At 37.1% G+C, this 15,338-nt stretch overlaps 1 protein-coding gene across 4 annotated transcripts in view; it reads right to left on the reverse strand.

Moving 5' to 3' along the window:
• The window catches only part of LOC121733448 (carboxypeptidase M-like), a 33,411-nt gene that overhangs the window by 16,522 nt on the left and 1,551 nt on the right, over nt 1-15,338 (reverse strand). For all 4 annotated transcript variants that reach the window (XM_042123710.1, XM_042123709.1, XM_042123708.1 and 1 more), the window contains exons 2-5: nt 11,004-11,085; nt 10,435-10,587; nt 9,398-9,531; nt 8,747-8,883 (exon numbers count right to left, since the gene is read on the reverse strand). In XM_042123710.1, the coding sequence (XP_041979644.1) occupies nt 8,747-8,883; nt 9,398-9,531; nt 10,435-10,587; nt 11,004-11,085 (506 nt within the window). The remainder of the gene's footprint in view (nt 1-8,746; nt 8,884-9,397; nt 9,532-10,434; nt 10,588-11,003; nt 11,086-15,338) is intronic.

Consider the following 15,338-nt stretch of genomic DNA (forward strand, 5'->3'; position numbering starts at 1 on the left):
AATAGAGTAGGCGATAGCACACAGCCCTGAGGGACACCAGCATCAACAGACTGAGTTTCCGAGCATTCGCCGTCAACTACGACCTTTATGCTTCTGTCTGCTAAGAAACTAGTGACCCACTTACATAATTTCTCGGGCAGCCCGTATGATGGAAGCTTTGATAGCAGCGCTTTATGCCAAACCCGATCAAAGGCCTTCGCAATGTCCAAACTAACCGCCAATGCCTCACCCTTCGACTCAATTGCCTGAGCCCAACGATGAGTCAGGTATGCCAAGAGATCACCAGCCGAGCGACCCTTACGGAACCCGTATTGTTTGTCGCTTAGCAATCCCTGGCCGTCCAAGTATCGAAGAAGCTGGCTATTGATAATGGATTCCATTATCTTCGAGAAGGGAGGTTATAGCGATTGGTCTGTACCTAGTTGGAAGGATTTGAGCGATCACCTTTTTTAGGGATCGGGTGCACCAAGGCTGTCTTCCAGGAAGCCGGGACGATGCCAGTGGAATAGGAGAGCCGAAAAAGACGCGTCAAGACCGGAGCCAACTCTGGAGCACACTTTTTCAACACAATAGGCGGGATTCCGTGGGGCCCACTCGACTTTTGGATATCAAGGAAACAGAGGGCTTTTCGCACTGAGCGCTGATGAAACCTAATATCCGACATGATGCTCGTGCATCGCGGTATGGTCGGCGGTTTCTGCCCCCCGTCATCCACGGTCGAGTTCGACGCAAAGAGCTTGCCCAGAAGATCGGCTTTGTCTTTTGCGTCCTGGGCCAACGATCCATTTCCTACGTGTAGAGATGGTAGGGTTGGCTTGCAGAAATTTCCTTCAATAGCTTTGGCCAGAGACCAGAATGCACGGCTTCCCGAGGGGAGGCGCTCAAGTCTCTTGCCAATTCTATTGACGTGCTGTTGCTTTGCCCGAGTAATCTCTTTCTTGAGCACATATAAAAAGGAGTACAACCTTGCCTCTAGGTCCCCTAGAGGCAAGGTTGTACTCCTTTTTATATGTGCTGGTATTTAAATCCCGAGCAGACACTGCATTGGCCCAGGATTGGTAAGCCTCCTGTTTCCGGCGAGAAGCTTTTTTGGGGGATGAACCAAACCAGGGATATTTTTATGTTTGTATTCGCATATCTATATTCTCTGGAACTACCATTCGTTAATAGTGCAAGTTTCATCAAAATCGGTTCAGTATAGGTTTTGGAGATAGAGAGTTTTAATTATATTGACCGTTGAATTTATCAAATTCAATTTATCAAATTCAAAGGTCAATATAATTAGAAAAAGGCAAAAATGTATTTAATTAAAAATTTTACTTTAGATTTGAACGAAAATAACTGTATTTTAAAAAGATAAAACCAACTTCAAAATTGTACGTAATTGAGAATTAAAACTCTCTATCTCCAAAACCTATACTGAACCGATTTTGATGAAACTTGCACTATTAACGAATGGTAGTTCCAGAGAATAGAGATATGCGAATAAATTCAACGGAATTTGATAAATTCAACGGTCAATATAATTAGAAAAAGGCAAAAATGTATTTAATTAAAAATTTTACTTTAGATTTGAACGAAAATAACTGTATTTTAAAAAGATAAAACCAACTTCAAAATTGTACGTAATTGAGAATTAAAACTCTCTATCTCCAAAAACTATACTGAACCGATTAACTAAGCGACAAACATTAGGAAAATATTCATATATTTATACTACAAAACCCTTTTTCAACCTCGACAACGGTAAATAGCGCGAGGTCAGAAGCGGTAATCGTTTAGCAACAATAAAATATCGTATCTCTATTGTTATTTATTGGAGGCATAGAGATGAGCTATTATTTATTTTAGGGTTCCGTACCCAAAGGGTAAAATCGGGACCCTATTACTAAGACTTCAATTTCTCTCCGTCTGTCTGTCTCTGTAACGCAAGAACGGTAATCCGTAATAGCTAGAGAGTTGAAATTTTTAGCAACAAATACTAAAAAAAATAATTTAATTCAATATTTAATAGAGCGGCTCCCATATAACAAACGTGATGTTTTCGGAATTTTTTGCTTGACATCAATAATGGCAACAGGTAATATAGGCACTTGAAATTTTTACAAAATGCGCAATTGTATGTGTACTTTAATATTTAATAATAAAATTAAAGAAAAATAAATAATTAACTGTGTTTTGTTAATTATATTAATAAATAATTAACAAAACACAGTTTTTGGTCTATTTTTGCTCTGTAACGGTACGAAACCCTTCGTGCGCGAGTCCGACTCGCACTTGACCGATTATTTTAATAAAGCTACGACCGACTGTTTAAAATATCCAGAGCACTGAAATAGATATAAACGATAATAAATAATAATAATAACTTTTATAGATACAATCCGATTTGCAAACGTAGCGTAGGCTACAATGCCGTAGCGTGGGCTACGAGACGATTCTATCAATCTTATCTTCAGATCTAGTAACTGTTCTAATCTAGATTTATATTTATGACCGTCTTGAGGCATTCCTTCTTCATTTTTAGAACTGTTGTATCAGAAGTTTGTTAAAATAATTGAATTAAAAAAGTGCTACGATCCGCGTAGCAGGTGCTACGAACTACGAAGACAGTTGCATAGGAAGTTAAAAAAAAGAATAAAACTCATATTGTAATATACTTGCTAGATTTGATTCTTTGATACATTATGGGCATAGAGTAAAGTCAATACTTTCATATCTTTTAAGCTTGATAACCCAAAGGGGTTTGGGTAATATTGGCGTCATTTTCAAATTTCGCGGCCACTCACCAAACCGACATATTATGAAAGAACATATCAAGGGGAGTAAACTTTATTATGGGGGATATATAGCTAAACTATATCGGAGCCGAGATATTAGGCATTTTAAGTTCGTATTTTCAACTAAAAGTAAATTCAATCATAACATGAATACTCAGGAAAATAAAAGAAAACGGTATTATTTATTATCTTAAACTTAAAGCCTTCCTCGATATATGGGCTATCCAACACAAAAATAATTTTTCAAATCGAACAAACAGTTCCTGAGATTAGCACTTTCAAACACACAAACACTTCAGCTTCATAATATTAGTATACAGGGTATAACAAAACTATAAGTGATAAATGATAATACTTTAGGGTGTGTGCTGTGTATGAGTCTCGTGTATAGAGTTTAGTGTAAAAGTAGTAGCGCTAAAAGAGAACACATTTTTTTTTTACTTTTGTTTTTGTTTTTTTTTTATGAAATAAGGGGGCAAACGAACAAAGGGGTCGCCTGATGAAAAGCAACTACCGTCGCCCATGGCCACTCGCAACATCAGAAGGGCTGCAGGTGCGTTGCCGACCTTTAAAGAGGGAATACGCTCTTTTCTTGAAGGTTTGCAGCCCGTATAGGACCGAAAATACTGCTGGTGACAGTTTGTTCCAGAGTTTTACAGTGCGCGGCAGAAAGTTACGCGAGAAACGCACGGTGGAAGACTGCCACTCATCAAGGTGATGAGGATGGTATATTTTTCGCGTGGGACGATGGCGAAAAGTTGCAGGTGGTATGATTCCGAACAATTCAACAGACTGAAGCTACATCTCGGCGTAATTCCAAGGGATCCAAGCTGTTTGAAACACTATGGCAGTCAAATTCGAGCGGCCCTTCGTTGGATACGATCCAGAGGGAGCAGTTGGTATTTTGGCGCCCCTGCCCAGAGATGAGAACAATATTCAATATGTTGTAGTTGTAGGCGCTGGTACGGACTAAAGAATTGTCTCGCCCTATTCAGAACACCAAGCTTCTTCGAGGCTAACTTGGCCTTACCCTCTAGATGGTATCGAAACTGGACTTCGCTCGATATGTTAACGCCAAGTATTTCAATGCTAGGGGTGATGGTTAAAAATGTGCCTTTAAAACGGAGATATACGACCATTAGTGACTTTTTAGTGGTGAACGCGCAGACTTGTGTCTTGGTGGAGTTGAATTGGACCAAGTTACGTCTACCCCATTCAGAGACCTTCCCCAATGAATTCTCCACCTTATACACAAGTTCGTTTCGACTATCAATGACATTTAGCCGCGAAATATTGGGGGAGCCGGTATATACAGCATTACCTGTACCACCAATAGTAGTACCAACAGATTTCGATATATATAATATATATCGAAATCTGTTGGTACTATAAAGTTCGAATTCCGACCGCGCAGTGCTAGGTGCCTCCAATTATATTTACTCCCTTTCTATCGCATAACTCGTACTTTTTCTGACGAAACTGGGTTGTCTCTTTTTAACCACTGGATACTCGTAAAAAATCTGTCAAAAATAGAAATCCAAAATCCAAAAAAAAAATGGCGCCAGGACCCGCCCCTTTTTTACAAATAATATAATATTTTTACATCCAACCCACATTTTATGTTTCTGTAAAAAACATTAACAGCTATGTTAAATTTTCTATCTATCAAGCCATCATAATTATAGTTTTTAGTCTGATTTAATATTCTTTTCACAGTATGTACTTTGAAAATTATTTTTCAGACCCTTTGATTACAAATTAAACAGTATTTTGTTAAAATCTACACGACGGAACCCTAAATTAGACCCTTGTATCAACAACTCAACGAAACATCTTGAATTGTTTATAAAAACAGCCGTGATTTACGACCCAAAAAAACCGGTTTCGTATAACCCACAAGCAAACTTCGTCATTAGTGCTATATAAATAAAGTTCAAAATGGCGCGGCCGGCAGAAAATAGCCGTTATCTGTGAACTTTTGTTCTCAATTGTTTAGAAACGTAATGCATAATATTGATATAAATTGTCTTAGAGACATTGTGTAATAACTTGTATAAGCGTTTTACGTAATTAATTTACAAATATATGAAGCAAATCACGTCCAAATCACCAAAAACTAAACCAAATTTTCGAGTGTAACCTAAAAGTTTTTACGATGTATTTCTTTCAAATGATTATCTAAAATAATTAATTATTAGTAAATTTAGGTATTTTACTACTTACATTCGTTAAATCAATCCATTATTTCAAACAAATTACACAACACTGCAGAACACACACGAAAAATTTCACGATTTTCAAATGACTGAAAAATATTCGTCGACCACAGATTGTATAATATTATGCATTCAGAATGTGGCAAATGTATCATAGATCGTAACTAACCCAACTTCTTCATACAAAAGTAGTCTCTAAATCAGCTAAATACGAAATATAATCGAATGAAGAGCGCGGCCCACTTGGGCCTTATGGTGCTTGACGGAATGGCGCTTGACATTTAGCGCGGCCCAAGTGGGCCTTATGGGGATTAAGGAGTTAAAAATAATATTTTAATCTTTATATTTAATTAACTACATTTTATTTAACTCGAAATAATCTAAGATATTGTGTCTTAGTACTATATAGATTTAATTATCATAAATTCACGTGTAACTAGTTACGCGTACTTACTTAGGTATCTTAATTATTGAAACCGGTCTGATATTACCTACTTAAAGTGTTGGTGTAACTTAGTTATTTTTGTAAGCAGATAAGGTTTTTTGGAGGTTTTGAATAGTACTCATCACGAAATAATATAGTTAATAGCAATGACGCGAACAAATAGTCCAGGAGCCAACAACTAAAACACATAAGTACTTATAATTTAGTTCTCCGAGCAAATTTTAGTAAACCCAACTGTGACAGCGAATGAATAAGTACGCAGGTAGGTATGCAACGATTAACGAACAACTAAAAACTCGTGCGCGTGCGTCACCGCTCGCCTGTGAGTCCCTACTGAAGTGCCCCTTTAAAGGGTTACTTACAGTTCTATGCCTATACCCGCGAGTGGGACAGGCCTGCCTGTACTATAATTCGCATAACAATGAATACCGTTGGTCTGTAACATGTCATTGATATGCAGTATGAATAGGGTAGGCGATAGCACACAGCCCTGAGGGACACCAGCATCAACAGACTGATTTTCCGAGCATTCGCCGTCAACTACGACTTTTATGCTTCTGTTTGCTAAGAAACTTGTGACCCACTTGCATAATTTCTCGGGCAGCCCGTATGATGGAAGCTTTAATAGCAGCGCTTTATGCCAAATCAGATCAAAGGCCTTCGCAATGTCCAAACTAACAGCCAATGCCTCTGCCTTCGACTCAATTGCCTGAGCCCAACGATGAGAGAGCGACCATTACGGAACCCATACTGTTTGTCGCTTAGTAATCCCTAGCCATCCAAGTATCGAAGAAGCTGGCTATTGATAATGGATTTCATTATCTTCGAGAAAAGAGAGGTTATAGCGATTGGTCTGTAGTTGAAAGGAATTGAGCGATCACTTTTTTTGGGGATCGGGTGCACCAAGGATGTCTTCCAAGAAGCCGGGACGATGCCAGAGGAATAGGAGAGCCGAAAAAGACGCGTCAAGACCGGAGCCATCTCTGAAGCACACTTTTTCAACACAATAGGCGGGATTCCGTCAGGCTCACTCGACTTTTGGATATCAAGGGAACGGAGGGTTTTGATGAAACCGAATATCCGACATGATGCTCGAACATCGCGGTATGGTCGGCGGTTTCTGCCCCGGTCATCTAGGGTTCGAGTTTGACGCAAAGAGCTTGCCCAGAAGTTTGGCTTTGTCTTTTGCGTCCTGGGCCAATGATCCATTTCCTACGTGTAGGGATGGTAGGGTTGGCTTGCAGAAATTCCCTTCAATAGCTTTGGCCAGAGACCAGAATGCACGGGTTCCCGAAGGGAGGCGCTCGAGTCTCTTGCCAATTCTATTGACGTGCTGTTTCTTTGCCCGAGTGATCTCTCTCTTGAGGGACCTAGAGGCAAGGTTGTACTCCATTTTATATGTGCTGGTATTTAAATCCAGAGCAGACACTGCATTGGCCCAGGATTGGTAAGCCTCCTGCTTCCGGCGAGAAGCTTTTTTCGAGGATGAACCAAACCAGGGACGAAATCTGCCGCCAGTTGGCACTACAGAGGACGGAATGAAAAGTTCCATTCCTTGCTACACCACATTGGCAATTCTTTACGCCAGGGCGCTTGCCCATGCAAATCACAAGAAAAGTCTTAATCACTGTTTTGTTACAACCTGTAGATACAAGTACAATTCATTTCATCAATTATTTTTATTTTTAGTTAAGTATTCGTACATTTTAGAAGAATGACTTAACCAACATACAACTACGCGCCGTCATTTAATGAGCATTTTTACTATTTAGTTTTCTTTTGCAAAAAAATGCAAATCCATTTTTTTCTCGAATTTCTTAAATGGGGCCTGTTTTGATTTTTTTATATTTTTTGTGTAAGTAAATAGTTAATATTCACTGAGCTATGGCCAAAATTCGCTAAATAGTGGAAATAATCAACATTATATTATGGGAACAATATAGTCATTTTACCTACAACTCATTAATACACAAGAACAATAATTATAATTGCCTAATATTGCATCTGGCCCTTTGAAAACCACTATCTAATGAACTATAGTCTCAAGTCTGGCTATATTTTAGTCGGACGAGAGTTAAACCGTGTGTGAAAATATGTATGAAAAATTATTTATATTTGACGCGGACGAAGTCGTGGGCAATAGTTTAGTGAGAAATATATATCCAACAGATTAATATACCCTTTCTACGCCTGTTTGTTAAGGATAGCTCCATAAAGTAACGTTAATTACTATTGATTTTGTGAACATAAGGTGCAAAAATAAATATACTAAAATAATCGTAGCTCAGCTCCGATATTACTTAGAACAATTTTTATTACTAATATATGTATGTATGTCTCTAATGTAGTGCTACAAAATAGCATTGGTTTAATCCCTGGCCGCTGGAAAAAAAATGACGCCACAGGTCCATACAAAGTTACTCAATGCCCTTTCTTACCAGTATTATAACTGTGATTGCTTGTTTTTCTGTGACCTCTCCATACTCAAATCGCTAAACCAATTATTATGTAATTACTAGCTGTTGCCCGCGACTTCGTCCGCGTTAGCATAGTAGATCACGTCCCAAGTATTATTTATTGTACAAAAATATTTAATGTACAGAATTGACTTTCCTATGATTTTATTATGTACATATAAATTATACAGATATTCCGCGCGGCTTCGCCCGCGTAATTTAGGAATTTCACGTAACCGTACATTTTTCCACAAAAAATAGCCTATGTCCCTTCACGTGGTCTATTCTTCATGTTTGCCAAATAACATAAATATTTCTCCTGTAGTTCTTAAGATAATAAGTAATTTCATATAATTTCCCCCGTTTTTTCCACATTTTCCTCTATTTCTTCGCTCCTATTAGTCTTAGCGTAATAAAATATAACCTATAACCTTCCTCGATAAATAGGCTATCTACAACTTAAAGAATTTTTCAAATCGGACCAGTAGTTCCTGAGATTAGCGCGTTAAATAAGCCCTTTTAAACAACTTCCCCCGATTTTTCCACAATTTCCTCTATTTCTTTGCTCCTATTTGTTTTAGCGTGATAAAATATAGCTTATAGTCTTCCTTAATAAATGGGCTAGCTAATACTGAAATAATTTTTCAAATCGGACCAGTAGTTCCTGAGATTAGCGCGTTCAAACAAACAAACAAACAAACTCTTCCCAATTATAATATTAGTATAGATTATTATTGATTATTCTGTCGGTTCTTGATGGAAATTCATTTTAAACACAAATAAAACACAATATTACGTGCACTTTTTCCACTATATTCATTATTAATTACTTCTGTACATTTGACTAACCTGCCGTGTATGGTGTCGCACTGTCCCTCGCGCGAGATGAGGAACCCGTCGGGGTTCATGGACGGCATCAGGTGGATCCGCGTGTTGTCCAGCAGCCACTTGATGTACGGGTCCGTGTCGTATGATGTCACGAGGTACTGGAAACACAATTAGAAATCCTTAGTTGAAGGCTGTTAAGCATTTGTGTATCAACCCACAAATAATGCAGTCTTGTTCTTAAGATAATTTGGAACAAAACTGCATTTATAATTACTCAAAATCTGATTTTTTGTGGGTTGATACTTGATACACAAATGCTGTTACACAAATGCTTAACAGCGACCAGTTATAATTCCTCATTAGGAAGGACACTGTGTACACAGAGTACAGACGTTAAAATATCTAGTTGTTAGTGCAACTTTTAATTAAATTTCTATTTTGTGAATAGGTTACGCTAAGGTAATTGTTTGCTCTGTAGTAGGGACTAGGGCAGTATCTCGTATAATAATTCAGTGTGTTTACTCTTTGTAGAAACAAGCTGCGTAGAAGCAAGAAAGAGAAGAAGCAAGGTTCTATGTTCTGGCATATGTCGCGTTGACTTCAGAATATTTGATCTGGATCGTGCGCTATTTAGTCCGCTTTAATAATATTCCAGATTAATCCAGCTCTAACCTGTATGAGGTGCAGCAGCAGCTCTCGTCCGACGGCTTCGTTGCCGTGTATATTGGCGACGTACTTGACGTCCGGCTTGCCGATCATGTGCTCGTACGGCGACGACGATACTACCATAACCCAGAGGTCGCGACCTGCACAATAAACAAATAAACAGCCATCATTTGTCATATCAGGTAGTTAGTGCCATTTGGTTTATTGCCATGTAATTAACCATACGTACTGACAGATATGTTATGTTTATTTCATAGTATTAGGGTAAACCGCATGTTTTATGGAAATTCATTATTGGACTAATGGTGGGATTTGTTTTTATTGCTTAACCTTTTTCTGGGTTTAGATACTGTTTTAATGATACTTAAATAATAATATTATGATATACTTTCTACTATCAGATTCAAATGTTGAGTAAGATGCCATACTCATGAACCACTGTGGCGAAACGCAACAAAAAAGGCATCAAAAGGTCTATCCTAACTGTTGATAAAAGTTCCTAAGTTACCCCGTCAGTCACTACTTTAAGTCAGTCATTACAACTCACTTACCGTGTCGCTACCCATTGAGCAGTCGACGAGTAGACACATTAATTGCACTTTGTCACGCCAAACAGTTTTACTTTAGTATTCAACACGGCTACCTATTTTGTGCAACGGAGAATAGTTTTGGTTTAAGTAAACGCTTAATATTCAAGGAGGTGTTGTAGTATTGGCTTGATTTAACATTTCGTCAGACTACGTGTGGATCAAAGGACATCAGTAAGCAAGTTCTACTTCTAAACGTTAGTGATGGTAGAGTTCTGATACATTTTAACAAGTAGGCTTTAGCAAATAGCAGCTTCATCTTTAAATGAGCAAGGACTTATCCAGAATTCTGTAAAGCTTTCAGAAAATCCTGGGCCCATGGAAATAAGCATATTTTGAATTTTCGAGGTTCTTTTCTAGGGTTTGGGTCCCAAGGATTTCCGGGCTTTTATGCAGGCTATCTCATGTTCAGGGGACTTTAAAATCTATGTAGTTGTAGACGAAGGACGACTTTACCTTGCACGGATTTGCCGATGGAGTAGAGCGCGGTGAGGGCGGGGTATCGCGCGGAGACGGCCCGCAGGTAGCGCGTCAGCTGCTCGTGGTCGTGGTAGATGTACTCCAGCTCCGGGCCGCTCTCCCGCGACTCTAGCTCCTCAACATTCCCATCTAGAGAATAAACAATAGTTTAAGGCCCGCCATAGACGAATCCGCAAACATCTGCAGTTTTCATACTAAATTCATATCCGCAATACACGGACCGTTCGAGCAGTTCTTGAGCGGTAAGTGCAAATTTCAACGCGATCGCTTACAGCAGTCGGTCCCGTCTGCAGCTCTATGGTCAGTCTAACCCTAACTTCGACAAACATAATATAATATGATCATTGAGGGAGGTACGATAAGCATTCGCTTGAACGAGGACACGCCTTCGCCGCTTTTATTGTGTCTCTAAAATCTTAGATTACAAATCGTATCAAAAAATCATAGTTTCGCATCGCATTCGATGTTTAATTACTGCTTTGTTAATTAATTCTTTTCTCGTGTAGTTTTGCAATTTAAAGATTGATATAAGTGTTAAGACCTACCAGTCGCATATTGTCCATACGCTAGTCCTGAAACCACCAACAGAAGTACCAAGCTCGCCTGGAGTGTCATAATACGGGTCATCTGAAATTAAAATATACATACGGTAAACGACTCGTGATTGGACAGTACCAGTCTTTAGACAAAGCGCAAAAACACAATATTTATTAAGGTTGTGTAATAGAACGCCTCATTTTAAAGAAAAGCAGTTAGTTTTTAAAGCAACTTTAATAAATTTTATGTTTTTTTCTCTGTCCAATTACCAGTACTGTCCAATCTATATATATTAACCCACGGTAACAGTGCAGTACCTACAGTTTTCAGTACCAGAAATACCAGTGAGGATTATGTTATTAGTGTAGATTTTGTAAAGTACCTACCATGAAGAGTTTCTTCTCGTCAAAGTATCCATATATCTTTAAGATAGTCTATTCTTATATCTTAATTCTAAAACATAGGCCGTAGTCGCTAGCGTAGGTGAAGTCAGAAGTAGTCTTCTAACAAAAGTGTGTATCTAAGCAATAGAAACAGACAGCACAAGCTATTTTTAGAATGTTCTGAGTGTCGCATAGGTGTTGCTATCGAAAACGAAGAATATTGCCGTTTTCAATGTCGCCGATCACGATATTTAAAAAGAGAATGAGAACATTTTTATTTAAAGAAAAACCTTAAAATATGTATTTTCAATTTTGGTTAATGATCGTCACGTTGTATCAATAAACTCGGCTATCGATAGCCGAGTTTATTTATTTAGTCCTTTCCCGGGATTCAAAGAAAGTGTTTTTGCTGTCTATTTACCAAATTTAACCAAAATCTGTTCAGCTTAAGTGTCTAAACACACTAGGCCGACATGGCGAACTTCGGCCGCCAATTTTCGGCCTACTTTGTTTAGACACCAAGCGTGAATGTAACAGACAGACAAATATACTTTCTCGTTTACAGCATTGGAAAATAATTTTCATTTCCATGCAGCTGTATTTTGGCAAGTTTTAAGTTTCCGAAGATAAGAGCCGTATAATCCGGTCTACTTTCTTAATGGCACATAATTTTTAGGTTGTCTAGGGTATGCCGTGTAACCGGTCCTCGTATGAAGGTTATTGGAGCAACGGACTGTTTATTTACTTCCCAACTAAAAGTAAACATAAATTTCTGTATTGGATCTTAACTGGTTTTTTAATTGAGTTTAGTCATATACTATCTTTTATTGGCAGTTCGCCATAATGGACTAGAATGAGAGATAAAAAATACCTAATGTGGCTTATTCTCCAAGTTAAGCGATGGTTTACTAACGTTCAATCTTATTGACAGTAACTGTAATGAAAATATAGCTTGCTGTAATTCCTGAGTTATCTAAGAATGACCTATTCACTACTGTTAAAAAATTTAAATTATGTATTTACCATTTCTCATAAAAATACACGATTTATTGAGAGGATAAAATATGAACATAATAAGTATTATGTTATCATTCGATGTGTTCGATACTAAAATTTTCCTCTTATTTTGTTGTGTAAGTTTGCTGACTGCAGGGATTCCCAATAAATTAGTAAATTAATATTTTAGTAGCAGAAATCAATACTACAGTAACCTAATTATAAAGTAAGTAAGTAATTAAAATATTTGAACTTTATTTAAGATGTGTTGCAGTGTAAATGAATCTATGAAATAACAAAAAGAAATGTATATTATATATAATATATAGCTGTGAGCTGAATGTATATAATATACAACTGAACATAGAATCTCCTTTTTTGGATGTCGGGTAAAAAGTAGCATTAGTTAGGCTCAGAAATTTCTGCAGTCTTCCTTGGATAATTGAGTAGTAATTATATGCACCAATGAATCAATGCGTTTTTGGTTTTCCCTAAATTCAACACAGTTGAGCAAACACGAAAATTTCGAGAAAGTATTCGTCACGTTACGGTAAACAAAATCCGTCAGAATTTCAACTTACCGTAACAAGACGTAATAAATAACAATAGAAGACTAGTTTTGTACGAAAATATGTCACTCAAATATTGTAAGGCTTAACGAATCGTAAACAATACTCATGTGCAAAATCGTACCTACTTACCTATTGGCTATTAGGGTAATAATACTAGCTATTTGACTGAGCTTTGCTCAGTATTCGATAAAACACGAATAAAATGACATTTTCTAAAAATGATTCCTAGCTAGATCGATTTATCGCCCCCGAAACCCCCTATATACTAAATTTCATGAAAATCGTTGGAGCCGATTCCGAGATTCCAATTATATATATATATATATATATAGAAGATAAGAATTGCTCGTTTAAAGATATAAGATAAGATAATATCCATACTGTGTGTATAATATATGTTTTTATGACTTCACGCTTAAACCGAGGGACAATAATTTCTAATCAAATATGTTCCGGAAAAGGCCATCGTTTTATCTCGGAAAAGTCGACGGTTGCCCAGTAATCAATTGCAGGCAACATCTAGTTGTCTACTCATGTCCCTTTTCATTCTTTTAATTTTTGGTAATTACAACTTTGTGCTGTCTTCCACTTAGCTTGGGGAGATTTAGAATACCTATGCATCATTTCTACTTTTCAATTTTTCTGATTCCTAAGATAGTTCTAGCGTTGTCTTTAGAGGTCCTCAAGATCATCGTGGTTGATTACCGCTGTCCATTTTGATAGGAGTTGCGACTGGTGGGCCGTTTAAAGAAAACTTGGTTTTGTATAATAATTTGAGATTCTGCAATTATATGTTACACTAGCCCGCGGCTTCGCTCGCGTTAAAACGTATTATTATATACAAACTTTCATCCCCTATTTTAACCCCATGGGGGTAGAATTGATCAAAATCCTTTCTTAGCGGATGCCTACGTCATAACATCTAAATTTGCCTGCATGCCAAATTTCAGCCCGATCCGTCCAGTGGTTTGGGCTGTGCGTTGATAGATCACCATGTCAGTCACCTTTGAGTTTTATATACTTATACAAATATCTGATCATATCTTCATTTTTACTCAAACATAACTTTTTAGTCAGTTTCTTGTTTATTTCACTCTAATAACATGGCAACATAGCAAGTTACCATTGTATCATATTCACAAATCACAACACAAACGCAGGCACGTCCGTCCGTCCGCCGCATCGCTATGTTTAAACTTTCTTTCTGCTTTTTGGCATTGACACGCTGACCTTGTTCACACAAATTAATTTGTGCTTTGTAACTTTCATTTTCGTATCAACCATTTCTAAATTAACGACAAACAGAAGGCTTCTGGATATGTTAAATTAAGGTTTTAATTTCTGTGTGTAAGGGTTATGATGTGGTTGGAACGGTCAGCGTAAGAGCTAGTGCTTCTGCATTTTGTACTGAATAGGTTAAGGTTTAAAGATAATTAGAGATCGCCCAATGGTCGAAATTCGACCTTAGTTTCAACGACATTAGGACTACTAAGTACCTATATTTTGTAAAAGAATATTGAATTTATCATATTTTTTTCAACTCTTGTCTCTGGGGCCGTGTAAGCATTGTCTAATAGTATTTTAGATTCGACTAAAAAAACTATAATCCATTTTCAATTTGTCAACTTGTTGTCAACAGACTTCAACCATAAATAAAAGAGTATAATTCGTATGTATAGGCTTGTCACTCAAAAATCTGTCATTTCTCATGTGTGTGTGTTGTAGTGTGTGTAATATTTTATTTGTTAAAAATATATATGATAAAAGCATAATTTCAAAATAATATTAGTTCGATGCACTCCTTCACCATACAAACTATAACTGTGCAAATTTTCATGCACCTACGTTTCCCCATTTTTCGTAAAAAGGGTTACAAAGTTTTTCGTTCGCGTATTAATATTATGATGATATTCATTTTCTCAAATAACATTGATCACTAGCTATAGATTAGTAAGAATTGAAATCTACATACTTATAATTTTTTTAATATAGAAGTAGAGAGTAGGGAATTACACAAAACGGGCATTCCGCATTCGTCTACTGAATTGGTGTTTGGGCCCCTTAAACACTCTATCATACTCTACATATTTATTTATGTGTAGGTGTATTTCTAACATGGAATTAATAAATATAGACAAATATGCTCACAATTACAACACAATTCATTGTTATGCAGATTGCTATTGTGGCGATTGAAGGATTTTAGAATTACATACTTGATACTTAGGTATTTGTCAAACGACAAAAAGTTCATCATGATTCACACAATGCATTCTATTATATTCATCTTATATCTTTAAACGAGCAATTCTTGTATATATATAATATATAATTGGAATCTCGGAATCGGCTCCAACGATTTTCATGAAATTTAGTGTATAGGGGGTTTCGG

This window comes from Aricia agestis, chromosome 13 (assembly GCF_905147365.1).
Source record: "Aricia agestis chromosome 13, ilAriAges1.1, whole genome shotgun sequence".
NCBI lineage: Eukaryota > Metazoa > Arthropoda > Insecta > Lepidoptera > Lycaenidae > Aricia > Aricia agestis.